A 26810-nucleotide genomic window follows, 5' to 3' on the forward strand; every position below is an offset into this window, starting at 1 on the left:
TGCACTAACTTTGTAGCCGAAATTTGTACACTGCGTCGGAGAGGAAATTTCAACTACTTTTGTAGTTTAGCCAATCAGAATCCCTTGACTACGTAGCCACTAGCTTTGTGAATGCCACTAATGTCACAAAAAAAGGTATCCAAGAATTTATGGTGGAAGTATCTGACAGAAGAGATGGTTTAACATTTGGTTGAATTTGAAGGAACCCGAAAAATTGATTTCAAGTTCGTACTTTTGAACGTAACCAATGTGCAAGTTCATGTGACATAAGGGACTTGAAAGTAAGGTAAGTTTCTAGCACCTGATTGGCCAGCTGCCACAAAATTGTCTTCCAATTAAGGCAACTTTATTGGAAAGATGGCTGGAAAGTTAGTCAAGAAAAATCTCCCGAACTAGTCAAGTCAATTCCACTTATGTCAAAATGACAGCTAATCATAGTTTTTAATTAAACTGAGAGCTGAACTTTATTACCAAGTGATTTATTTATTTTTTGCACAGTTCTATTTGATGTTTTATGTAAAAGGGTTGCTTGTAAAATTGCAAAAGAAAGAAGTTATATTTACTTTAAAATACAAAATTAGGGTCGAGATAGAATTGTGTTGCCTGCCGAGAGTGGTTTTGTAAAAAATTAAGTTTTTGGTAGATTTTACACGTTCAACTGAGGGTAGAGTTTGAAATGTATGACACTTGCAAGACTTGTCTGGGTTTAAATTTACGTTCAAAGAACGGGGTCCACTGCAAATGAAGCGTCTTATGTTTTTTGAACCTGTCTTAAATCTCCCTCAAGTTAAAGTAGAGTTTGTGTGTTCTTTTTATTGAGTTTATTTAAAAAAAAACTACAGTTCTATAGCTCACGGAGTAAAAACTCAGATAACCCTTTAAATATCATAAAGTACCGTTATTTATCGAATCTTTTGTCTTAATTTATAACAAAATAATAATAAGTATTACTCGGAAGTCTTCGAGTTATAGAAAATCGAATCTCCAAATTATTGATCTTCCTTAAAGCCGGTTTAACGGTAAATCTAATTTAAAACGGTTTCGAATTTTAGGTTTTTTCTGACAATTAATTTAAATGTCACACAAATTATTATCGTTCATTGACTAGTTCCATTTAATTTAATTTTTTAATAATTCAAATGTTTAAAAAAATGTTCACACAATGTTCTAATATCTAAAACTTGCTTTTTCGAGAAATAAGATCTCGATTGAGTGCTAACCCATTTCTTCGTCAATTTTTCAAACGTTATAACTTTGATTAAGACCTGCGTTTGAGTTAAAACTTCAATTTATTAGAATCTCAAATTAGGGATCTAAGATATTAGAACTCGTTTTAGCAATAGCTTTATTTTCTTTAAGCAACTTCATTTTAAGATAAGAATAGATTTCGTAATAAATATCAGACCAAAAGAACATTTAACGTTTATGATTATAAATTTTTAGAATTTTATTTAGAAGTGTGAAGTATTGATCTTAAGTTCCTAGAACTTAAAATTATGGGTGGTCAAACGACAAATTTAAAAAACAAATCTGTTGAGGCCTCAAATTGGTTTAGTGAATACCAAAATTTATAATTTCCTTTTATAACTTATGTCAACGACATCTCCCTTCAAAAAGAGATTGAGAGAGATAAAACCTGGACCAAATGCCTTCAAGGAAATCAACCGCCTCATCGGTAGGAGAAAACCACTGCCGGAAATCATGATCAGCAACAACATCGAGCTTACATCAACGAATGACCAAAAGTGGAAGCTTTTGCCAAACACTTTGAACAGAGTTTCACTCCAAAACCATCAACGGACCAAGCCTTCCTGAACGAAGTAGAAACCTCCATCCAGTTGACTCAACAGCCAAAGCCAAGAGCCAAACATTGTAGTTCAATTTGACGATAACTGCAAAGCCGATGAACTAGCTAATACCAATAAATTCTGTAATCTTGAGAAGATAGCTGAGATCATTAACAGCTTGAAGCCGAAGAAGCCAACTAGAATGGACGGGATTTCCAACTATATACTGAAAAGACTTCCGCAGGTTTTTATGATAATCTTGCCTATTATCATAAATAACTGCATCAACAACGGCTACTTTCCAAAAAAGTGGAAGACAGCCAAAGTAGTGGCAATTCCAAAGAAAGGCAGTACCAATATGATCTTCAACTACAGGCCAGTCTCACTCCTCAACAACATCAGCAAAATTCTGAAAGAAGTCATTTAAAAGAGGCTGAAGAACGATCTAGCATCATCCCTTACATCCAGTTTGGATTCCGACAAACTCACTCAACGATGCATCCACTTCTAAAGTTTCAGTCCGACGTCACCGCTGCACTCAATAGCCACCGAGCCACAGTTGGATGCTTTCTGGTTGTAGGGAAAGCTTTCGACAGCGTATGGAAGTAGGCCCTCATCCATAAGCTCCGAATTTTTAATAACCCACAGCCAATAATAAAAATGTTGTTCTCTTTTCTTTCTTTCAGAAACTTCTTCGTAGAAATAGAGAGTTGCACTTGCAAGTCAACGATTAAAGACGTAAAGGCCGGAGTCGCCCAAGGATCTAAACTTGGACCGTCCCTCAACAGCCAGATGACATCTGACCAGCCAGTGTCAAGGGATTGTGAAAATCTGCTGTTTGTGGATGACTCACTCACCTATTCGTCCTCCATGTTTCCTAGGATCGCAGCCCGAAGAGTAGAAGCAGAAGGGAATAAGAATAAATACCTCCAAATCGGAACTGGTATGCTTCCGGATACCCGTCACCAACAGCAGCCGCAGTAGATCGGTGGCAGTTGCCCGAAACTTTGTTCTGACGTTCCCGGATTGATCAAGGATTTAAGCCAAGAAGAACGCCAAATACCTGGGAATACACTTCAATAAGCTGCTGCGGTTCAACCCACACTCTAAGGCTGTGATAACGAAAGCCAACATCGCACTCCATCGAGTTTATCCTCTCTTGAAGAAGAAAACTGGATTAAGTAAACAACAACTGCTAAGACCGGTTATCACGCACAGTTTTCCGATATGGTTCACCATATTAAAAACTGCAATGGAAAAACTTTAAGTCTTCGAGAGGAAGATACTAAGGATATGCACTGATCCACAATTCAACCGTCAACGACAGAAGCACTATAGCAATCGTAGAGTCTACGAAGAAGCTGAAATCAATCAACTTCACCAGTTCCTTGCACAGGCAGCAAGGAAGATAATCACCAAAGTCGGCAACCACCCTAACCAATTGATGAGAAGGATGACCAATGAGGAACGACACCCGGGCTCGAGATACCTTTGTGGTATGGATATCTTCGTCAAACTCCCCACTGACGACGGCGACGTCTCCTTAAATGCTCAAAGCCTTCAATCTAGCTAGCCGACATATCTTATGTAAATGAAAAAAACATAAGAAAGGAAAACATTTAAAAACTTGATGAAAAAGTTATTTTCTTTTTTATTTATTTTGTATTTAAAAGTAGCAATATAATAATTATTAGTTTGTCAATTGACATTTACATTTATCTTTTGATTTCATATTGTTTTTCTTTTTTGCAATTCATGCAACAAAAGAAAACATTCCTTCACAAAAATCGTCTTACAAAAACCAACAAAAGTAGACAGAAATTAAGAAAACCATTTTTAAAAAATTACTCTTTCCAAATTTAGCGCAAATAATATGAAAATGAAGAAAACAAATTGTCAATTGAAAATCACGGCCCTTAAGCGTTGTTTAGGGTTGAGTTCCTTAGTCAATCAAATAAGAATAAAAATAAAAGATATGGAAGTGAAAAACTAAACAAAACGAAACGAGTTTTACACCAAAGCTTTGGTAACAATCAGAACAGCCGATGGAACTAGACCCAATACCTCCAATGGCTTCTCGAAATCATCGTCGGAGAAGACTTTTCTTGGAAATGAGGTCATCAAACCGAATGGCAGATCTGTACCCTGGTTCATTTGGATGAATACCCGGACTGCTGACAATTGCTCTTTGACACCGAAGGTCTCGGTCAATGTGGATCCGTCTTGCAAACGAATTTGAATTCTGGTGTTTGTGTAATCCTTAGGTGGTTGCTTGGGCGATGTGACAACAGCTGCAGGTGCAGGAGTAGGTGTTGTAGAACTTACTGCCGATTGAGGTGAAGTAGGTCCTTGGTCCCTATGAAATGCAATTTAATAGAAGCAAGTTTGAATTTTAAGTCCCTATGTTACACCATACCTAGCTCGACGAGCAGCTTTATCAGCCTCAATCTGTGCTCTTACACGCTCCCTAGCTGCCTTTTCTTCTTCCTTCTCACGCTTCCGCTGTTCTACGATCTTTTTCATTTCCATCTCTTCCATACGCTGGCGCGCCTCTGTCATGTCTTTGCCAGACTTGATGCGATTCTTCTCCCGCTCCAAGGCCTCAACTCGTTCGCGTTCCTCTCGTTCGATACGTTTTTGTTTTAATTTCTCTTCAATGAGTGCAAGTTGGGCCTTCTTCTCCTCTTCGGTAAGTGGTTTCTTCTCCTCGGTCGATTCTGAGAAATTACTGTGTCCAGTTTTTGCTGCATGGAATTCGACCTCTGACTGGTCTTTGAAAAGCTTTCCACAATCGTCGCATTTAAGAGACTTGGCAGTTTCAGGTGCTGCTGTCCCTGCAGCTACTCCTGCTGGAGTGCTGGAAGAAGCTTCAGCATCTGGATTGGCAGCAGTGGGTGACCCAGCAGCAGATGTGGTGGCTTGCAGAGCCTGGCCGGCCGATGACTCAGTAGTTCCACTTTGTGCTGGGATTTCCTCGTCGGCATGAGCCAACAACCATTCCATGGCTGGTTCGACACCTTTGAAATTAGTTGCTTTGATGGCATACTCTCTACACAAGGGGAATTACAATAAAGAAGTTCCATTAGATTTGCGGTCGGGATGGTTTTTTTTTCCTACTCACGCTCTTTCCTTGGGGAACCCCATATCGACAAGTGTTTGAATTTCAGACATTTTCAATTGGAGTTTTTATTTTATTTTTATAAAAATGAGGTCCTGTTGTTATTTTATTTTTCTCAGAAAACACAAAACAAATTAAATTGGTTTCTTTTGGAGAAGAAAAGCCGAACGCGAGAAGATTTGTGACAGATGACAAGAGTTTTTTTCAATTGTCATTTTTTTCGCGAACAACGGCATTTTCGAATTTATTTGCGAATTCGAAAAATATTTGAGAGCCACTGGAAACAGTTGCTGAACTTTAAAATGTTAAGGGTGAGATGAAACTTGTCTCGAATGTATAACGCTGTCAAATTGCAATTTGAATATTCATAGATATAAACATTTCTGTCACAATTCTAATAGAGATTAATATTTATTCATTATTATTTTGTACCAGACAGAGTAATGGATATAATTTCCGAATAAACCGATAATTCGAATATATTGAGGAATTTTAGATAATCTTTTATAAAATATCCTTCATTATCGTTTTCGAAAAGTGTAATTTATAGTTAAAAAAAGGTAAATAAAAAAACATTCCCCATCCAATGTTTATCCATTGCAACTAGGGAATTAATTTATTCCACCAATTTTTGGAAAACATAGAGAAAGGAGCAGGGTTGTTGCGGATGTACAAATTTTGACATCCGAGGGAACGGATGCGGATTTTTTGAGACTCACATCCGCGGATAAGGATGCGGATTTTAGAATTTATTAAATAAAAACAATTTTAAGTCCGTAAATAAAGGAACATTTTATTGATTATCTTTGCGTTTAATAATTACATTTAAAAATGGGTGAGTTATATTTAATAAAAAGCAAGATTGCAGCCTTCGCAAACTGTAATCTGTTTCTTAGTGGATCGGGTATTAATCCAGCTCCACTAAATAGTAGTTCGCTTATTTCGGTAACATGCTAACTTTCTTCGGAGCGTTATCAGATTCTCCTTTACCTTTGTATTCAGTTGATGAATCTAGCATCATTGCCATATCGCTTCTGAAACAAGCCTTGTAACTTAAACCTGACGTTCCTGGTTCCGAATGTAAAGTCTCATCCATTTTCTCCTTTTTTCTTGTTTGTATTTGGTGACAACGTAGGAGAATTAGTGCTTAATGGATCATTTATCATATTTAGAATTACATCTTTTATTCTTTTCTCGGTGATGGGTTTGAAAAATGTATGCTTATTACGAAGGTCTAAGTATGTTGAGATCGCATACAAATCGTTGTCAGATTTAAGGCTGCCTGCCGAATGGCATCAGTGTCCGATGGTTTTGATAAGTATTCATCAATAGGAATCACAGATGATATAAGTGCCTGAGAGCTGCTCATTTCACGAGTAGCTTCTTCAAAAGGTTTGAGATGTAGAAGTAGGCAGCTTTCAATTATTTTCCACTCTTCTGACATAATTGGTTCAATATTGTTGTCATTGGCATACAGATTTAATGCATCTTTTATCTTGACGCTGGCATCTTAATACGATTGATGTTCGTTCAAAGTTTTCTGATACTCCGTGGCAAGTTAAGCTTAGCAAGGAAACACTTGAGCTGGGATATGTCCAAATATCAGAAGTAAAAGACATGTAGTCATATTTTTGTTTTGTTTATTGTTGGCGCTCTCAAACTCAAACTCTTCTGGGTGCTTTGCCTTCAAGTGGGTTTTCACGGAAGAAGTCGTGCGTCCTATTTTGCATTCGCACTTATCAGGATCATTTTTATTTAAAATAAAATAGATCCAGATGCTGCTTTTTGTTGTTGGCGGCATTTATGTTCTGTATCTGTGTCACTTTTTCACTTAATATATACAAATAAACTGTGTCCTCTGGCCACTTACCAAGAGCTTTTATATCCTCAAATCTGTTACCATTGCATATGACTTGTTGTTGCTTTTGTAGTCGCCCACTTGGGACCGAGATTTTTGAATTAAATTTTTTTACTAAGGGTAAAAGGGTCGTTTTTATTGATCATGATATAGTAAGCCGTGCTGTTGCTATTTTTCGAATTTGTAAAAAATCCGCATCCGCAGCAAACTCCGCATCAGTTTATGCGGATGCGGATGTTGGAATTATTGCGAATAATCCGCAATTGCGGATGCGAATATTCGCAACATCCCTAGAAAGGAGTATGATTAAAAGAAAATATAATAACTAAGGAGGATTACTTTGAAATATTAAAAACCATCATTTTGAAACTTTTGAAGTTTTGTATTGGTTTTTGTTTCTTTTCTTCAGTTTTTTTTTTTAATTACATAATATACTTTTTTGTTTTAAAGTGTGTAAGCCTGTTAGGGCTTTTTGTTTTAGTTAATTTTTTTTATGTTTTAAATTTTCTCTTAAATAAAAAAATAAATTAAATCGATAACAAAAGTTTACTTTCTTTTTAAAACTCCTCTATTCCTTAGTAGGTTGAATAAAAACTCAACTATTCAATCCTAATTTTCAAAACTCTTCTTTTCCAAACAAAATTGATTTTTTATAATTTTAAAATTATTAAAATTACCAAACGCATCAAGAATTTTCTTGATAAATTGTTCATGCCGACGTGATTTGGAACAAAAATGGCGGAAAAAGACAATGAAAAGTATTTAATCAAATTCTAAATTAATTAATTTGATGAATTTCAAGGAAATATTTTACCAACACACAAATTAAACTATTAATAGAAACCAGATTAAAATATGAAGGTGAATTTATTACCGGCAGAAAATCAAAGTCAGTATTGTGCAGAAAAATTCTTGAGGAGATAAAATGTGTGGCTCCAGATTTTAATTACAATAAGAGCTTTTATTAGTATCACATCCATCATAAAGCAAAAGTTGTTTTTGACAGTACAAACTTTTTGTCAATTAGCTCAGCACGCATCGTAATTAGCTGCACAACGATCAGCATCTCAAGACAGCTGGATCACTACCAAGCAATTTGACGTTTGTGAAACTTCATTATTTTGTCAAATGAATATCTTAACTATAGTCTGTCCGATAAAAATTGGCAGTACAGGCCTTATGGGAGAGCTTTTTAAAAATCAGTGGCGCGCTATTTTCTACACCATACCCAATTGAAGGAAACTCCTTTAAAAAGTTTAATAAAACACCCATGAATTTTCGATGGCATCCAACGTAGATCCCACAACGACCTACCTGGCACACACTTGAGCATGCACTGATCGTTCTCTGCTGCTTTTCAACCCTCATTAAATCACACACATTCAGAGTTGCCTTTTTCAATTTCTTAACTCACTTCGTATTTTTTTCTTACTTTTTCAATGGGTTTCTGTTGAGGAGCTTTTGCTTTGAGAGCTTTTTTAAAAGTTCTTAACGATGAGTGTTATCGTGTTGTGTTTTGACTTTTGCATTTCTTTTAAAGTTCTGGAAATCAGTTAAAATGCAGTTATAAAAATCAAAGATTCTTGCGCCGGGCGGTAGGTTTGTTCATTTTGCGAGTTATTTTTGTGCATTATTGTAATAATTTTGTTGTGCTGTTGTTGTTCTATTGTTGTGTGGTTTGTTTTTTAGTGTTGTGCCTTTGTTGTTTTGTTTGTATATTATCTTTATGATTTTGTGGTGTTGTTTGTATTTTATTGTTGTGTTGTGCAAATTAAAAATGGCTTCAACATCAACAGGCTCAAAGGACTTGAGTGCCGACAAAAAAAAAGAAATAGTTGAGGCGACAAAAGCTATTTGTAAGAACCTGCAAAGCAAAACCCTTCAAAAACGCGCCATTTATCTTACCTCTTGGTGGTGTGGAAAAAGATAATTTTTATTTCATTTTCATATATAATTATGAACAAAATGAAATTTCAATGTAAAAAAGAAGAACCCTGCAGTTATTTTTTTTAGCTTTTCAAATTCAAAATGCGCATTACGGCAACCCTGTAAGAGCTTTTTTGAGAAAGGTACTTATGCGTAGGAAAAGAGTGCGAACGAGATGCAGATATCCCTATCTTCCCTGTACTGCCAATTTTTATCGGACAGACTATAGCAAAAACTGCTTGCCAAGGATACATACAAATTACTAAAATGTGAATATTTATTAAAAAAGGAAACCACTCAGAAGTCGTTTTATTCATTTATTACCGAGCGATCATCGACGACATGTTATCCAATGCAAACAAGTTGCCGAATTACAGTCAAACCTCACGCTGTGAATAAAACGATATACCTCTTCATCGCAGGTTTGTTAATTTCGTACTTTCTTCAAAAGTAAGAGAAGACTGACTACAGAAATGATCCTGTGAAGTATAGTCTTAATTTTACCGTTGCAAATCACTTCTAAAAGTTAAAATTTTTGTCATACCTAACTGTGAACTATACAAAATGAATATTAAAAATCTATCTAGAAATACCACCCGTTCTTTTCGTATATTTAATGAATATGTACATATATACATACCGCTAGATCTAGGTATACAATAAAATATGTAGAACTAATGAATTTCGTTTTATAGAAGAACACGTCATAGAGTAAAGTCGTAGACGTAGAGAATAAGTTGTATCTTGTATGATGTGGTCTATAGTAAAAAGACTAAAGAGGCAAGGCTAGGTTAGCTGGAGATTTAAGAGACATTATGCGACTATGCGAGTGATATGAGTATCAAAAATCAAGACCTACCTGCTATTGATTAAGTATTTAAATGAGTTAAATGAGAATATGATTTGTACGCTATACGTACTAAAGCTTTTTAATCAATAAGTTATTTATAATATAATCAACTGTAAATTAATTACATAAATGAATTTTAATAAGCAAAATTTGACTTGAAAACAAATAGACCACATGTTAAAAAATGTTTACATTCTGGGTGTTATACAAAAAAGTTATGATTTTCATTAGTACGTGATATAAACATATGTAGGTACTTTTATAAATTCTGGCCTTAAAATTGAAATCTTTCGAAACATACCTACCTCGTTTTTGTGTTTTTCAAATTTCAAGTTTTCATGATTTTTTAAAATCATCTTCGTCAATTTAACTGATGCATTTATTAGTTTGTATTCAATTTTGAAAATTTTGGGAAAAATATTTTAGAAATAATTCCTTATTTTTTCAGTTTTTCTTCTGTTTGGTCAAACAATATTTTTTTGTATTGAAATTCAAAGTTTTAAGTTTAAAATCCTTTTAAAAAACAAACAGGGTAATCGTTTCAGATAATTGAAAAAAAACTTTTTTTTGATTTCGGGACTCTGTCTGACTCTTGAAATTGTTTTCAGATTTTTAATATAAAGTTATCTTCATTCCCAATATAATATATCTATATTTTTAAGCAGATCCTAATCATGTTGAGTTAGTTTGAAAGCTCTCCATTTTAATTATGAAACACACTAGACAACTGAAATATCAATAGTTTTAAAATTTGCTATCTGTCTCTCTCATACCACACTAAACAAATGTGAAGTCTGTCGCGCTCAGTTCCATTAGCTACCATAGCAGTTTAAAAAAAAGGTGAAAATTTTGGTTAACCCTAAATATCTTACGAACCAAAAACGCTAGAGGCTTGAATTAAATTTTATATAATATATTGTAACGTGATACCAAACAAGTATATTTTTTGAAAAAAAAATAAATATAACGTTTTTTTTTTGAAAAAAAAAATGAAATGGGGTGGCGCAACAGTCCGTTGTGAACCAGGGCCTAGTGACTTACAGCTCTCAACCATTCCTGTGTGCGAGTAATGTTGTCAGGAATGGAGGGGACCTACAATTTTATGCCGAATCCGAACGGCTAGTTTGAGAAAGCACTTTTTCATGACAAGAATTACTCTTGAAGGAATTGTCAATTCCTCGCAAGAGGCAGTACCCGCGAAATTTTTTTTTTTTTTTTTTTTTAAATTAAGGTGGCACAGGCAGGGACTGAACCCAAGACCCCTTGCATGACAGTCCAACGCACTAACCATCATGCCACGGGTACTACAACGTTTTTTTTTTTTTTTTTTTTTTTTTTTTTTTATAAATCAATAAAATTGAAAAAAAAAATTTGTCACCTCCAAAATTTTACGACTGAAATATGATTTCATCTTTGATATCTGATAAAATTTTGAGAAAAATCTAATTGACAGTTTTTTTTATAAAAAATAAAAATCTAAAAAAAAACATTACTCAAAGTTGGTAAAAATTGAATATCGATTCAAATATCTTTTCAAAAACTTAAAATTTAGAATTCAAACTTATTTTATCTTATAAGGAATATTGTTTTCAACATTTTAAAAAAATTTGAGAAAAATCGAATTGACAGTTTTTCTTACAAAAAATAAAAACCTAAAAAAAAAATTAATAAAAGTTGGTAAAAATTGATTTTCGACTCAAATATCTTTTCAAAACTTTGAGATATTGGCTTTAATTTACTTTAATCTTTCAAAAAATATTGTTGTCAACATTCAGTTAAAGTTTAAAAAAAATCGAATTCACAGTTTTTTTACAAAAAATAAAAAACTAAAAAAAAATTTATAAAACTTGGTGAAAATTGATTTTCGGCTCAAATATCTTTTCAAAACTTTGAGATAATAGCTTCTGATTAATTTTTACTTATAAGAAATATTGTTTTCAACATTAGGACAAATTTTAAGAAATATCGAATTTATAGTTTTTTTACAAAAAATTAAAACATACAAACAAATGTATAAAAGTTGGTAAAAATTGATTTTCGACTCAAATATTTTTCCAAAAATTGTAGATATTGGCTTTTAAAAAGTTTTATCTTTCAACAAATATTGTTGTCAACATTCAATCAAATTTTGAAAAAAAATCGAATTGACAGTTTTTGTGCAAAAAATTAAAAACCTAAAAAAAAATTACCAAAAGTTGGTGAAAATTGATTTTTGACTCAAATATCTTTTCAAAAATTTAAATATTACCTTCAAACTAATTTTATCTTATAAGAAATATTGTTTTCAATATTCGATACAATTTTGAAAAAAAATCGAATTGACAGTTTTTTTACAAAAATAAAACTCAAAAAAAAAAAACAATACTAAAACTTCGTAAAAATTTACTTTCGACTCAAATAGCTTTTCAAAACTTAAAAATATTGGCTTGAAACTTATTTTATTTCACAGAAAAAATTGTTTTCGATATTCAGTAATTTGTACCTATGTATATACAAATCCAACAATCCGTTTTTTCATTAAAAAAAAATCTACAAAAAATAGTACGCAAATTTGGTAAAAATTGGTACGAGTACATATAGACAAACTTTGAAGCAAGACAAATCGACAGACGCGATGGGAAGTTATCAGTGTGGGTCGCATCCCAGCCTCTTTTTATTTAATTAATTTTGGGCGTGTTTTATTCGCATAACAATATTTTGTTAGGTACAATCTTTTGGAAAGGTACAAAATTATCTCGCAAAGGTCTCCATAAGCTCGACTTGGGCATTATCGTACAGGAAGCAGACCATTTTTTCCTGACAACGAAACTTGCTCCTCATATTGTCCTTTCTTTATCGCTCAATTCCAATTTGGCTGAAAGAACTTTAAGTACTTTGATTAGAGCCAAAACATGGCTGAAATCAATCATAATCGAAGATCGTTTGAATTGTATAATTGAATAATCTTAAAATCATAGTTAGTAGATATCTTGAGAGTAAAAAGAGAGAGGGAGAGAAAGAGCAATGAAGTAGATATTTTGCCATGCTTAAGTTTAATTAACCATAATTTTATCAAAAGTGAACAAAAAAAAGTGAACTCAAAATAACAATCACTTATTTAAGGTGGCGCTAGAGACCGGGTCGGACCTTGGCCTCAACCAACATGCGTCTCCAGCCACATCGGTCCCTAGTCAGCTTTCTCTAGTTTCGCACCCCAAATTGGTTGAGGTCCTCTCCCACCGGAGTCGCGGTCTTTCTCTACTGCGCCGTCCCTCGGGATTGGATTCGAAGACCTTCTGGGCTGGAGCGTTGATGTCCATCCGCTCTACATGACTTAGCCATCCGTTGGACTTTAATTCTGCTAACTAGGTCAGTGTCGCTGTACAGCCCGTACAGTTCGTCATTATATCTTCTCCTCCATTCTCCATCTAGGCGTACGGGACCAAAAGAATTTTTCTCTCGAAGCATCCTAAGACGCTCTCATCTTTCTTTGACAGGGTCCAGACTCCAGGCATCAGCCACATAAATGAGAACCGGGAAGATGAGTGTCTTATATATGGTGATTTTAGATGCTCGATAGAGGACTTTACTACTCAATTGCCTCCTAAGTCTAAAGAAGCAGCGATTTTCAAGTGTTATTCTTGATTTGATTTCAGCGCTGGTGTCGTTGGCTGTGTAAAAGCGGTGCCTAAGTAGACAAAGTCCTTAACTACCTCAATGTTATAGCTGTCCATGGTGACGTTTTGTCCAAGACGTCGTTGTTCAGTGTCCTTTGGTTGCCCTCACTGACCACTAAACCCATCTTCTTCGCTTCCGTCGCAATGCTCAAAAACGCTCCACTGACATCATGCTTTGATCTTCTAAATGTGTCAATATCATCTGCGTACCAATGCATGTTATTACATTTATTTAAAACAGTACTAGTACGCTGCTGATGCGATACGAAAATTCCCATACATAAATCACATCACGCTGCTGAACGACGAAATGTGTCATTTTAGTGGATAGCTGTAGTAGATTTCTTAGTACAACACTCCACTCTTTTCGTTCCTAATTTAATTGCCCGGCATGTTAATTGCTTGCGAAGTTTTGCCGTTTAATTTGTTTATTGAAAAAAAATTGTTTACTCTCTTACATTTACATATAAACATGACGTATTCTTCTACAAAACGAAATTCATTAGTTCTGTTTGTTTGATCTAGTGGTATGTGTACATATTTATTAAAAATACGAAAAGAACGGGTGGTATTTCTAGATAGATTTTTAATATTCAATTTATATAGTTCACAGTTAGGTATGACAAAAATTTTAACTTGTAGAAGTGATTTGCAACGGTAAAATTAAGACTATACTTCACAGGATCATTTCTGTAGTCAGTCTTCTCTTACTTTTGAAGAAAGTACGAAATTAACAAACCTGCGATGAAGAGGTATATCGTTTTATTCACAGCGTGAGGTTTGACTGTAATTCGGCAACTTGTTTGCATTGGATAACATGTCGTCGATGATCGCTCGGTAATAAATGAATAAAACGACTTCTGAGTGGTTTCCTTTTTTAATAAATATTTACATTTTAGTAAATACGAGTAGGTTGTATCACTGGCAGGTACTTTTTGCCACTTAAGACATACATTTTAAAAATTAATGAAGTGTGTCGCTTAATTGAGGAGGGGTATTATTTCGAAATTCTACTTTCCACTGTTCGTTTAAGTAAAACGAAAATAACTGTTAAAAGCTGCTTAAATGACACATGTTAAATTTGAAGTTAGAACCATCTTTATCTAATTCTTATTAACCCTAGACCCGTGTACTTAGAATTTTCTAGTTTTAGCGCACTTGGGCACTGAGTGCCCATGAAGGATTTTCCTATGAATTCCCTAGAAAGTGTAAAATAAACATAGATTTTTTTTACAAAAATTAATTTTTGTTTGTATATTATTTATTAAAAACAAAAAAACTTTTAAAAACTGAATACATTTTTTTTATTAGGTAAATAGGTATATATAAAAACAAAATTCTTGAAATTACGTGGTATTTCTTTTTTTTGGCGCTTAGCTGGTGGACCTGCTAAAGTTGACGGAAGTAAATCTTCATATCTTCTTTAGTTTCCCCAGCATCTGGTGTAGTTTTGACAACAAAACATTTCTCGCACACCCTTATATAATGTTTACTGCAAGCTGCAACATAGCAGAGATCGCAGACAGCCGTAGTTTTGTTGTCTTTTTCTCTTTTTTGCAGGAATCACAGCGTTGCCTTATATTATTTATTCGTATTTGCGGTATGGTTTTTACGGATTCGATTTCGTAACCTATTAGTTTCGAAGCTGTTTTTACATTTGTTTGAAGAGTTGGCTTAGCTATACGATTTCTTATATGGCTATCAGCAAGCTCTAAAGCCAACTCCTTCAGAAACTTTTTCCTCTTTCCCGATCTCTTCTTGATAGTATACCAATTGAGCTGACAGACATCAAACATATTGTAAGATGCAACTCCTGCACAATCCAAGAGGTTGTAAAATAAAGTAACTGGCCACCGATTACTCTTCCTCTTGCAGGTGTAAACTGTCGTCACACGGTCGAAAGTGTCAACTCCACCTTTCGTTGAGTTATAGTTATAATGACAGCCGTTTTTTTAGTGACCTCATCAATGTTGTTCCTTGCTTAGCCGTTGAGAGCAAGAGCACATTTTTTTTGTATAACTTGCGTAACTACATAACTGCATACACCTTGAATTACAAAATTTTGTCGAAAATTTGTCCCTCGATTGCTTGAAAATTTTATCCGAAGGTGTAAGCTGCTTTGGCAATTGAGGCTTATTGGACTTTATAGTACCAATTGTTGTTGTGTTTCTGCTCATCAGTTCCAAGGCTAATGGTACTGATGTAAAATAGTTATCTCTTGTTATGTTATAACCTTTGCCTAAATAGATTCAAGATAGCTTTTTATAGCCTTTTTTCCAATAAAAATTTTATGAAAACTTTACCTAAATATCTTTCAGCTAATCGCATTACAAGCCGATGAGATATACCATCGGAACGATTATCAGATGGTTGCTGGCCAACATAAATTTCGCCTTGAAGAGGATAGCTGTAAGCTGTAACTGTAAGCTCTTTTGATGGTTCGAAGAACTCAACTAGGTTCTCCTGAAACAAATTCCAAATGTACCTAGTAATGATAAAAACAATTATTTGTAAATGCACCTGTCATTCATAAAATATGTATCTTATATACCTAAGCGCAGCCATTTTATCAGTTTGTAGACGAAACGCTCTAGTTCTTCCGTCATCAAAACGAATAAAACGTCGATTTGTTCGAATCTTTGTAAAGATATCACTGCGCGGTAGAATGGCATATTGGTTTGATCGAAAAGATCCTTCGCTTCCACCCCGTAGGCTTTTTCAACACCAGCGTATAACAATATTGCCATGTAAGCATACATCTCTTCTTCAGATGTGTCATACCATCTGCGCATTTGCTTTGGGTTGCTGGACAACCGATTCTCTTCATATGTCTTATTTGCTTTTCTGTTCGGTTCAAGCACTATATTTTAAACAATATTTGGTGTAACTAAAGACTTGAAAACCTCGGCCTTTCTCAAAAACAAATACGAACATTTTGGAACATGTCTCAATCGTTCATTTTTATTCCTTATTGTTCTTTGCCTTTCGCTTTCGTCTGGCATTGACCACCAAATATCATTGAATTTGACATTCCTTGCAACATACTGCATCCCTCTGTTAGGTGCAACAGGTCATCGTCTTATTGGTCATGTCGGTTTCCTTGTTGCTGCTGTCTTTCAGCCTCCATTTCTTCTTCCATGTCCAAAACCAGCTTGCGTGACGCTAGTATCCAACAAAGCTGTATTTGGCTCATAATTTGGATCATCAGCATCGGAAAAATCTCCATCATTGTCACTGTCATTTTTCTGATTAATTTTGGTGAACTCCCTTCTCTTCTGCCTCTAGGAACCGAGAGTAATTCTCATCAAAGAATTCTTGCTCCGCTGCAGTCAAATCCCGGTTGGAAGATGCATTTAGGAGATACAGAACGCGATCCATAATAGCATTCATACTTCTCTATTAGAACAGGAACTCGTAAATTATAGACATAAATGACAAGGAAAGATTTACTTGCTTTAGTTGATAAACAAAAAAAAATTTAAAGCAATGATATCGCACTGAAATCACTTGTTTGAACAAACTAATATTTACCGGTGTAAAATGTAAAACAAAATAATTACAGTATTACAGAACGAAAACAGTCGATATCCTGCAACACGAATGCTTTGTAATTATAATTTTCCTTGTTCAATTGTTTTCAAAACTTTCTAATGCTTTTCCTGAAAGAAATTGATCATCCTTCAGAGTCATTAATCATTATATTTGCAACTTTTCTAAAACCTCCTTAGTACTTGTATTTTTTTTTACAATGAAGTGTGCGTTAGAGGACTCTGACTGTAAGAAATATTTGCATTCAAACTCAAATTAGCGGCGAAAAAATAAAAACAGTCGACGTCTTGTAACACGTAAGTGAAAAAAAAACCTGTCCATACTCGAAGTTTCAAACTTTTTGCAGCTTTTCTATCGAACACTATTTCCCTACTCTCATAATTACTATATCCTCAACTTGGCTAAAACTAAATCTGATTCTTGTATCTTTAAATATGCTAAGAGGTATATCAACTATCATTTCCATACGAAAAGGAAATGAGAGTAATGATTTCCTTTTCGTATGGAAATACGATATCGCGTTCTTGGCCACTGAATGCCCAAGAACGCGATATTATGAACTTCATGTAACATATTTATGTTTCTAAACACTTTAGGCTATACATACATATGTATAAAAATGTTCATAGGTATATCTGCATCTTAAACAGAACTGGAAAGTGACGCAGCGTTGTCGCTTTACCAAACATTTTTATAAGTAGATTTATTAAAAATTCAATTTGTATTTGTCTTTTTATATTCAAAACAAAATACAAATATTAAAAGTAACACAGGTTAATTGTTGTTAACACGCAATATCTTATCTTTGCAATTGTAATGAGAACAATTGATTTTTTGAAGACAAAAAAAAAACGAGTTTACTTCATTGACAGAACAAAGTGGCAACGCTGGCTGATAAGAAAATTTATATACATTTTTCTTTCTTTTCATTTTTATAGTTCACAGTTACATATGGCAAAAATTTTGACTTGTAGAAGTGATTTGTAACGGTAAAATTAAGACTATACTTCACAGGATCATTTCTGTAGTCAGTCTTCTCTTACTTTTGAAGAAAGTACGAAATTAACAAACCTGCGATGAAGAGGTATATCGTTTTATTCACAGCGTGAGGTTTGACTGTAATTCGGCAATTTGTTTGCATTGGATAACATGTCGTCGATGATCGCTCGGTAATAAATGAATAAAACGACTTCTGAGTGGTTTCCTTTTTAAACAAATATTCACAATTCAATTAGTTTTTTAAAGATGTTTTTGAAACATAATTTGGTTAAAATTCGGTTTGAAGGTTGATTAGAAGCGTCTCAATGCGCAGAATCGTATCGACTTGCGTATGAATTAACTTGAACTTCTTTTATTATGTAGCTATTTCAATTTTGAACAGAACATGCCGCACGAGTTTAGTACTCTGCTTGTTAGAGAAAGAACCATGTATGGTACTTTCGATGTTTTGTTTATCATTTTATTGAATTTGGGTAAACGAAAAAGTTTTTAAACATTGAACTTATTACTACATAAGTTAACATCTCTCAAATAATGAGATACTACTTACTTAAGGTGGTGCTACAGTCCGGGCGGACCTAAGCCTCAACCAACATGCTTCTCCAGCCAGCTCGGTCCCTAGCTAGCTGTCTCTAGTTTCGCACGCCAAGTTGGTTGAGGTCTTGAGCCACCTGAGTCGCGGTATTCCTATACTGCGCCGTCCCTCGGGATTGGATTCGAAGACCTTCCGGGCTAGAGCGTTACCGAACTTATCACAATACCATAGACAAACCATATAAAGACCGGAAACAAATCTGTCAATCTGGTTTGCCTACAAGCTGAAATGTCTACTTGCACGCACCCTTAGGTCTAACATCAATTCACCACTGCTAACATCAATTCACCACCCTCTAAAGTCAATTCACCACGAAAATAAGGAATAGTGCTGAGAAATTCTTTAGGGGTGGCACCTAGTGGCTACGGCGACATTAGCTATTGCATTTTTTGGGAAGAGTACGATAGCTCAGGCGACAAAGTTTGATGACGGATTTGTATAGAACAGTTAAAAACAAGTATTTTTTACTACGGGAGCGGGTCTGTTTCCCCCCATTTAGGAGGTAGGGACATTTTAAAAAAATATGTAAGTTAAATGGAAACAAAATAATGGTAATACTTACAACTAAGTTTTATAAATTTTTCAAAGCCAACACTTTTGTCTATTAGCTTTTTTTGAAATCAAGTCAAAACTATGCAAATTAGAATAGTTCCTTGAGATATTACATTTTTAAATAAATATTTATTAATCGAAACATCTCAGATGCCAACTTAAGACTAAAATCGAACTGTTAACTGTCGTTAAATATTGTTTAAGAAAGACCTTATGATTTCTTATACATGAATCACTTATTAAGAAAACAACATGTTCCTACGCGATTCTATTGAAATGTAACATAATATTTAATATCATATTTTATGATCGAGAGGATCGTGCTTAATGCTTATTATTATATTTTGGTTCATATTTTCTAATTAATAATGGAATAGATGTGTTAATTTGCATAGTTTTTGAAAAAAATTGTTTTAAGCTCAAAATTTGGCCAAAAAAGGTAAAAAAAAGTTTTGAAGTGTAATTTTTAATACTTAAATTATCTATTATTGTTTTAAGAATTCATTGTTCATATTTGTTTTTGATCAAAAACTGAAAACCAGATGATTTTGTCTTCTTGTTCTTGAGAAAATTACCAAAAAAATATATTTCAATTGAATTATTGTTTCCTTCCTTGAGTATTTACATACGTAGTCTTATTTTGATAGGAATAATCGAATATTTATTAAAGTATACCCAAGATAAATAATTTTTTTTTAAATAGAGCTTATTTAAATGCTAAAGAAACTTTTGTAAGAAGAAGTGGCAAGAAATTGTTAATTTTTTATATATTTAAATACTATATTTAAAAGTGTGTACTACGTATAATACACTTTTCAATTCATTTGTTGTATTATGTAAAGAAAACCTGAAATATATTAGCGAAAATGTAAAAAATTATTTTTTTTTAATTTTGAATCTAATATAGAGTTCTGATTGAGGTAAAATTAAACGTTCCAAAAATTATATTTTTGAATGTTATAATAATTCTTTTTTTATCGAATTTAAAAACGATGACTATTTCATAAAAGAATTTTGATAATTACAAAACAGTGACCAAGTTTTAACAATTTCAATATAAGTTTAGTTTTTCAAATAAAAATAAATAATAAAAGTGTGACATCACCTCAACATCACACATAACTTAAATGTTTATTTCTTCGAGGTGAGTTTGAAAACGTCAACAAAAATTCCAATGTTCGCATTTTTAAACTTTTTCAATAGGAAAATACGAACATTGGAACTCACTCGGAGGTGCTTTTTTAAGTTGTTTTGTTTTTTACTAAAAAGTATGAACGCAAAGTTCCTACTCACACTTCAAGGATTCCAGGAAGGTATAAACCATTCCTGTAGGTACATTATTGTACCAAGGACACGACCGAATGAGTTCCAATGTTTGCATTTTTAGACATTTTCGATAGGAAAATACGAACATTGGAACTCACTCGGAGGTGCTTTTTTAAGTTGTTTTGTTTTTTACTAAAAAGTATGAACGCAAAGTTCCTACTCACACTTCAAGGATTCCAGGAAGGTATAAACCATTCCTGTAGGTACATTATTGTACCAAGGACACGACCGAATGAGTTCCAATGTTTGCATTTTTAGACATTTTCGATAGGAAAATACGAACATTGGAACTTCCTGGACACACACTTTTTTGTAAAAACACTTTTTTGTAAAAATCTAAAAAACTTTTAAGAACATGACCAAGTGAGTTCCAATGTTCGTATTTTGCGGCATTTTAGTAAACAAAACAATTCGTCGTAGAAGTCAAATTCTCACCACAGCTATTTTAATAAAAAAAACATCTGTCAAAACAAGTAAATACACCGCATCGAATTGTTGTTGCATTTCAAATTTCAAAATGGACGTCATGACAAATTACAAATACAACAATGTAAACAAATGGGTGTTGGAGGGTAAAACGTACGAAAGATTCCGGTCTTTATATGGTTTGTCTATGCACAATACCGTCCACTTCTTTCACCAGGTGTTGCTTTGAGCTGTGTGTACCGGTAAGCTCGTTGGTTATTCTGTAAACGGTCCTGCTGTAGTGCTGTCGCACTTGTATGCAGCATCTTCTGCTTCTTGCGCCAATGCGTTGATGTAATTACGCTTGTCGCGGCGCACACTGCGGTGAACCTCTCTCTTTTTCATGCGATACGAGGACTCCAGCACGTTTCTTTCTTCCTCTTGTGCAGCAGTTATTCGAGTCTTTAACTATTTGCGTTCGTTGATCCTTGCCCAAGATTCTTCTTAAAGGCAAGTGTTGTTGCTTCCTTTTTTCCGACCGACAATTCTGTCAACACATTTCTCACAGCATTCATTTCTTGTGACAGGGGGTCCATCCAAGAGACTGCATTATCATTGCATTTGCAGACTTCGTGAGCACCCATCACATGCCTTAGCCCGTTGTTGTTACTGCTAACCATAGCATTGAGGTCTCCCATAACAAAAATTATATCTTCGCAGGGACCAGGGAGGGTTGTTGTAGGTGGATGGTGACAGGTCGTTCTCTACTCTGAAACCTAGCTTTGATAAGCCTTTTCCCAAGAGGCTCCCACGAAATAAGGTTTCTGGGTGACGTTTTTGTAAGGAGAAACCCAACTCTAGCTTCTCGAGCGTTTCCTATGTCATGACCAGAGTAGAGCAGTACAATGTTACGTGTCGGTGACTTGTATTTGCCCGATCCCAACCATCGCACTTCGCTTAACCCTAATATATCTATCCTGTACCGCATAAATTCTCTCTCTAGATGTAGGAATCTGTTGCGGACCTTCACTTCCTGCGTCCTCACATTCCACAAATCAATCTTTGTCCGGTTACAATAGCCAAAAGTCGCCAACGAGTTATCAATAATTATCCGAGGCGTAATTTCGGTTTCTGTAGCGGGATGGTGTTCAGTTACGAGGAGTGCTAATCTCCGTACCCTATCCTGATTCCTGAAGAGTCAGGAAACTTCGACCATACAATTTTTGCTAACTTATGTACATATATTGGGATGGGATACACAAATCATTGCCCGGGGCCACGAGGAGGTAAAGCAAGAACTTCGAATTCGAAATGGCAAGAAAGTTGCACTGCTGGCCTAAACCTTAAACCAAGTTTTAGGCAATCACTAACTACCCAAACTGCCTACAGCATTGAAAATGGCAAATTCGTGAACTAGGTACCTATAGATAAAGTGGCTATTATAGTACCTTAACCTTTACAACGATACATCATCACAACACAATATACATTTTGTGGAAATTTTACTTTCAAAATTTAAAGTCTCGGAAACTAAGATAACAGCAAATCCGTGAACTAGGGATTACCTTCTGCGTTACCACTTTACTTCAATTGATGTAGACCTACTTCTTTTTTTCAAATAAATTTAAAATCTACTTCCTACTTCGCACCATCATCAAAATATTGAAATCTACTTCATTTTCAATATCTGGTTTTTTATATACTTCAATTTTAATAAAAATAGACTGAATCTACTCCTTTTTTCTCTCACTCTTGTATGTAGTCTTAAAACTTTCTAGAGAATTAAAAATCACTTGAGTAGTTGCATTTGCAGTGAAGTTACGTCTTATCTAATGTATTCCAGTGTAACCCTTTTGTCATTTTCGACATACATGAAAGGGTCTAGAAGGACCTTTAATATAATTTCTAGTCAAAAGGGCTGTTGAAAATGTCTAGGCCGTATTTTAATAACAACGACTTGATTTTAGAAAATAATGCCCTAATTTTCATCGTTTCACTTTTCAATAGACGAAAATTATTTATTGTTTTTGTTTCGTTTTCAAACAATCCTCAAGCCTAGTACGCTGCTGATGCGAAACGAAATTTTTCGGTGGTCTCCAAGTGTAGAGCGAAATTAAAACGAAACGAAAGTTCTGTCAGCTGTGGAAAACAAAAAACAAAAACACCGAAAGTCACGAGTAAACAATTTTCAATTTTGATTTGTAAACAATTTTTTCCAATAAATAAATTAAACGTCAAAATTTCGCAAGCAATTAATATACCGGGCAATTAAATTGAGAACGAAAAGAGTGGAGATTGTACTAAAAAATCTAGTACAGCTATCCACTAAAATGACACATTTCGTTGTTCAGCAGCGTACTGAAAAACGAAAAGCACAGCGAAATTTTTCGTTTATGATTTCGTCATGTCATTTTTGTATGGGAAATTTCGTTTCGCATCAGCAGCGTACTAGGCTTTAGGCGTGAATGTTATTTCTCGACTGAAAAGGTAAAATATCTTAAGTCAACTTAAGATGATTTGCTTTTTATTAATGGATCCTAATTCTTTTTTAAAGGAGTATAGATCTGTCCAATCCGTATTCTTTTATCTCACTCCTTTCGCTTTGTATGAAGAAAAAAATTTCACCTTATGTATTAAAAAGATATTGCTACAAAACGTAAAACATCTTAAGTAAATATAAGTTGTTATCTTCAATCAAATTAATAAATTTTAAACAGACTTAAGATTAATTCATCTTGATCATTTGTTATAATTGTAAAAAAGTAAAACATATTAGGTTGACTTAAGATACTTTACTACGTGCAAAACAAAAAAAAACTCGCCCTTAAGTTGACTTAAGATACATTTCATTAAAAAATTTCTTGAAAGTGAAAAAAAGCAAATCATCTTATCTTCATATAAGATTTTATAGTGAAATTCATTTTTTTTTTTCTGGAACTTAAGTAGACACAGGATATTTTACCGTTTGCAATATAAAAAAAATACACGCAACTACGATGACATAAGATGGATTCAATGGCAGTTTAGTTCAGTATTTTGCTCAGAGCATATTATGTTCCTTAGATTAAAGTGCAATTATTGTGTTTGAAAGATCCTATGAAATACAACGATAACTTGTAGCTAAACTTAAATAAAGAGACAAACAAACTAAAATTTTTAATTCAGAGGTAAACACCTTTTACTTTTTTGTTAGGTTTTTAAATGTGCAGCCTTTTAAATAGAATAATAATTTAAAATCATTTTTAGACAATCATAATGTATAGCAATTCCCGTGCAGCAGCCTATGGTTAATTCAAAAAAGAAAACTGGAACTCAACTTTGCACGAAAGAGGAACATGAAAAGAACATTTTTCAAAATGAACTTCAATTTTTGAATGATGAAGTTTTTGATGATGACAAAACCTACCCAAGCTATTATCCTTTTTATGAGGACGAAAGCATTGTTTCAGATAAGAATGATAATGTTGGCATTGAAGACACAAACTGTTCTTCTGAAGAAAGCATGGTCTCAGAAAGAAACGAAAATGTGGATCCTATCATTCAAAAAATTAGGAAGCCATAAAAAGAGGATTGAGTTCCTTAATCGTTTGATTGAAGTAGTTCCTAAGAAAAATCAACGGTTGACTGCCCAACGCCAGCGAAACCGGTCTGTTTCTAATCTTTACTTTTTGGAAATCCATGGAAACAGAATTAATGTCTGTCAAAAATGTTTTTTATACACGTTTGATGAGACTGAATAAATTATAAAAACAATTGTAAAGAAAAAACGAAATTCTAATTCTGGATTTATTGAAGTTGACATAAGAAGGGATCCTGCAAATAAAATATCACCTATAAAAGTCAATGAGATCCGCAATCACATCAACAGCTTTCCATTGTATGAAAGTCATTATACGCGTGCATCTTCATCTCAAAAATACTTAGCAAGTGATTTAACTGTAACAAAAATGTATGAACTTTACTCAGAATCACATGAAAATCCAGTTTCATACACAAAGTACAGGCAAATATTTTTGACGATGGGAATTAAGATGAAGAAACCCAAGACTGATTGCTGTAACAAGTGTGAAATTTTCAAAATGAAAATAAATTCGGCACAAGATGAAACCGAAAAAGAACAGCAAAAACTTATGCAAGAAAAACACCACAAAGAAGCAGATGATGCCTATAAGGCCAAAGCTGCTGATAAGGCTATTGCGAAAGGAGTTCCAAGTCTTAAAGTTCTTACGTTCGACCTTCAAAAATGTTTGCCAACTCCAAATTTGGAAACATCGGTATCATTTTATAAAAGTCTTTTATGGACATACAATCTTACAGTTCATGACTGTATTTCTGGACAACCAATTTGCATGATGTGGCATGAAGGGATTGCAAACGAACGAACGAAACGAAATAGCCTCATGTATATTGCAGTACTTAAAGTCCATACGAAATGAATGCAGGCATATAATTTTGTATAGTGACTCGTGTGCTGGACAAAACAAAAATGCATTTGTGTCAACTATGTTTTCAACATTTATGCAGAGTGAATCAACAATTCACACTATCGACCATAAATTTCTTGTTCCGGGACATACGCATATGGAATGCGATGTGGATCACTCCTTAATAGAACGAAAAAAGAAGAATTCGCATGCGAAGATTCATCATCCACGGGATTGGTACTTATTTATTTCAGCATTGGGAACCAAAAACACTTTCAAAGTGCATGAAATGGATCAATCAATGTTTTTGAACTTTTCAGCAGCCTTAAAAGAAAAATTTACTTGGCGAAAAACAAACACTACCGGAGAACCTTTTAAATGGAGTTCAGTAAGGTGGCTGAGATACACGAAAACATTTGGAATCATACAGTATAAGACCAGTTTAGTAGAAGAAGAGGATTTCAAAATATTGAATACGAAGAAGAGGGGGATTGCCAAACTCACCATAAGTGATTTAAATTTAGCATACAACGGACCCATAAATATAAGTGCTGCAAAGAAGAAGGATCTTGTTGATATGATCGATCTGATAAATCCAAACTATCATGAATTTTACCTTAATCTGCCATCTGATAATCAACAGGATATTCATCCAGATCTGTCAGAAGACTCTGAAGAAGAAGCTTAGTTTAAAAAAAAAAAACATTTTGTAATTACTAATAAGTTTATGTTTCATTAATGTTTATGAATTTCTTCGTACAAATTTATTTTTATTAATTATGTTTTGAACTTCTAATTTTAATAAAAACAAAGAAATAATATCATCTTATGTTTCATTTATCTTCACTAACGCATTTGCAATTCATCTTATATTGACTTATTTCATAGAAAAGTTTTCCAAAAAGACAAGGCATATCATCTTATCTCAACTTAGGATTTTGAAAATAAATTGTTGGAAAAAACTAAAAATAAGCAAACTATCTTATGTCTTATTTTGTTATTTAACTCAAAAAATATAAACAATATCTTTTCATAATATTTTTTTTTGAAAAGGCCATTTAATTTTATCTTAAAAAAATTTAATCTTAGAAGATTTCGTACGAAAGTCTTATTGTAAAAGCTTGTTTTTTGAGTTTTTTGCCTCTCCTGAAAAGTTTAAAAAATGAACTTAAGATGATTTACCTTTTCAGTCGAGAATTAATGGATAAACTTTAATCGAAAACTAAAATAAAATAATGTATTTTTAATTTGGGCCGATCCCGGCGGTACTGCAATACCGGGCCAACCCGCGACAGAGGTGGAGCAAGCCCCTAGCACTCCGTCTATTTCCAAAAATCAGTTTAACATTTGTTGTCCCCCGATGGGGGATCTATCAGATGTTAAGCTGATAAGAACAGATACTACACTTTGATCTTAGCCATAAGGCCGAGAAGCGATAACTTTTCCAACAACTAACACATCTACTTATTAATTTTAATACACAAAATGAATGTGAACTGTTAGAAAATAAAACACAAAATTGTATGAAGAAGAATTGAGTAATAAAAATGATTCATACAAAATAAAAATAATGTCTAGATACTGTCACGTCATGGCAATGGCACACACGAAAAAATACCTACTTAACTTCCGTAGTGAGATTTGGGGTTGTTTTTGCAACTTTTTTGTGTGTGACAAGACCATGAAACAATTTTAAGGTTTGAGAATTTAAGAACATTGACCTAGGACAAAATTGTTAGATAGGAGGATAGATATTCATGTTTAA

At 33.9% G+C, this 26810-nt stretch overlaps 1 protein-coding gene and 4 non-coding genes across 5 annotated transcripts; 2 read left to right on the forward strand and 3 right to left on the reverse strand.

Moving 5' to 3' along the window:
• Positions 1–3414: 3414 nt before the first annotated feature.
• LOC129947639 (UBX domain-containing protein 1) lies at positions 3415–5103 on the reverse strand. Its single transcript, XM_056058274.1, has 3 exons — positions 4909–5103; positions 4204–4836; positions 3415–4143 (listed from the first exon to the last, which is right to left on the reverse strand). The coding sequence occupies exons 1-3, from the start codon at positions 4956–4958 to the stop codon at positions 3798–3800; spliced, it is 1029 nt and encodes a 342-aa protein (XP_055914249.1). The 5' UTR covers positions 4959–5103; the 3' UTR covers positions 3415–3797.
• A 3878-nt stretch (positions 5104–8981) lies between these two features.
• LOC129948633 (small nucleolar RNA U3) lies at positions 8982–9185 on the reverse strand. Its single transcript, XR_008781924.1, has one exon. It is a non-coding gene; the product is annotated as a small nucleolar RNA U3 (small nucleolar RNA).
• A 4675-nt stretch (positions 9186–13860) lies between these two features.
• On the forward strand, positions 13861–14064 carry LOC129948634 (small nucleolar RNA U3). Its single transcript, XR_008781925.1, has one exon. It is a non-coding gene; the product is annotated as a small nucleolar RNA U3 (small nucleolar RNA).
• Positions 14065–17741: 3677 nt separating this feature from the next.
• On the forward strand, positions 17742–17945 carry LOC129948632 (small nucleolar RNA U3). Its single transcript, XR_008781923.1, has one exon. It is a non-coding gene; the product is annotated as a small nucleolar RNA U3 (small nucleolar RNA).
• Positions 17946–26288: 8343 nt separating this feature from the next.
• On the reverse strand, positions 26289–26482 carry LOC129948624 (U2 spliceosomal RNA). The gene has a single exon (XR_008781916.1). It is a non-coding gene; the product is annotated as a U2 spliceosomal RNA (small nuclear RNA).
• Positions 26483–26810: the final 328 nt, after the last annotated feature.

This window comes from Eupeodes corollae, chromosome 2, assembly GCF_945859685.1.
Source record: "Eupeodes corollae chromosome 2, idEupCoro1.1, whole genome shotgun sequence".
Lineage (NCBI taxonomy): Eukaryota > Metazoa > Arthropoda > Insecta > Diptera > Syrphidae > Eupeodes > Eupeodes corollae.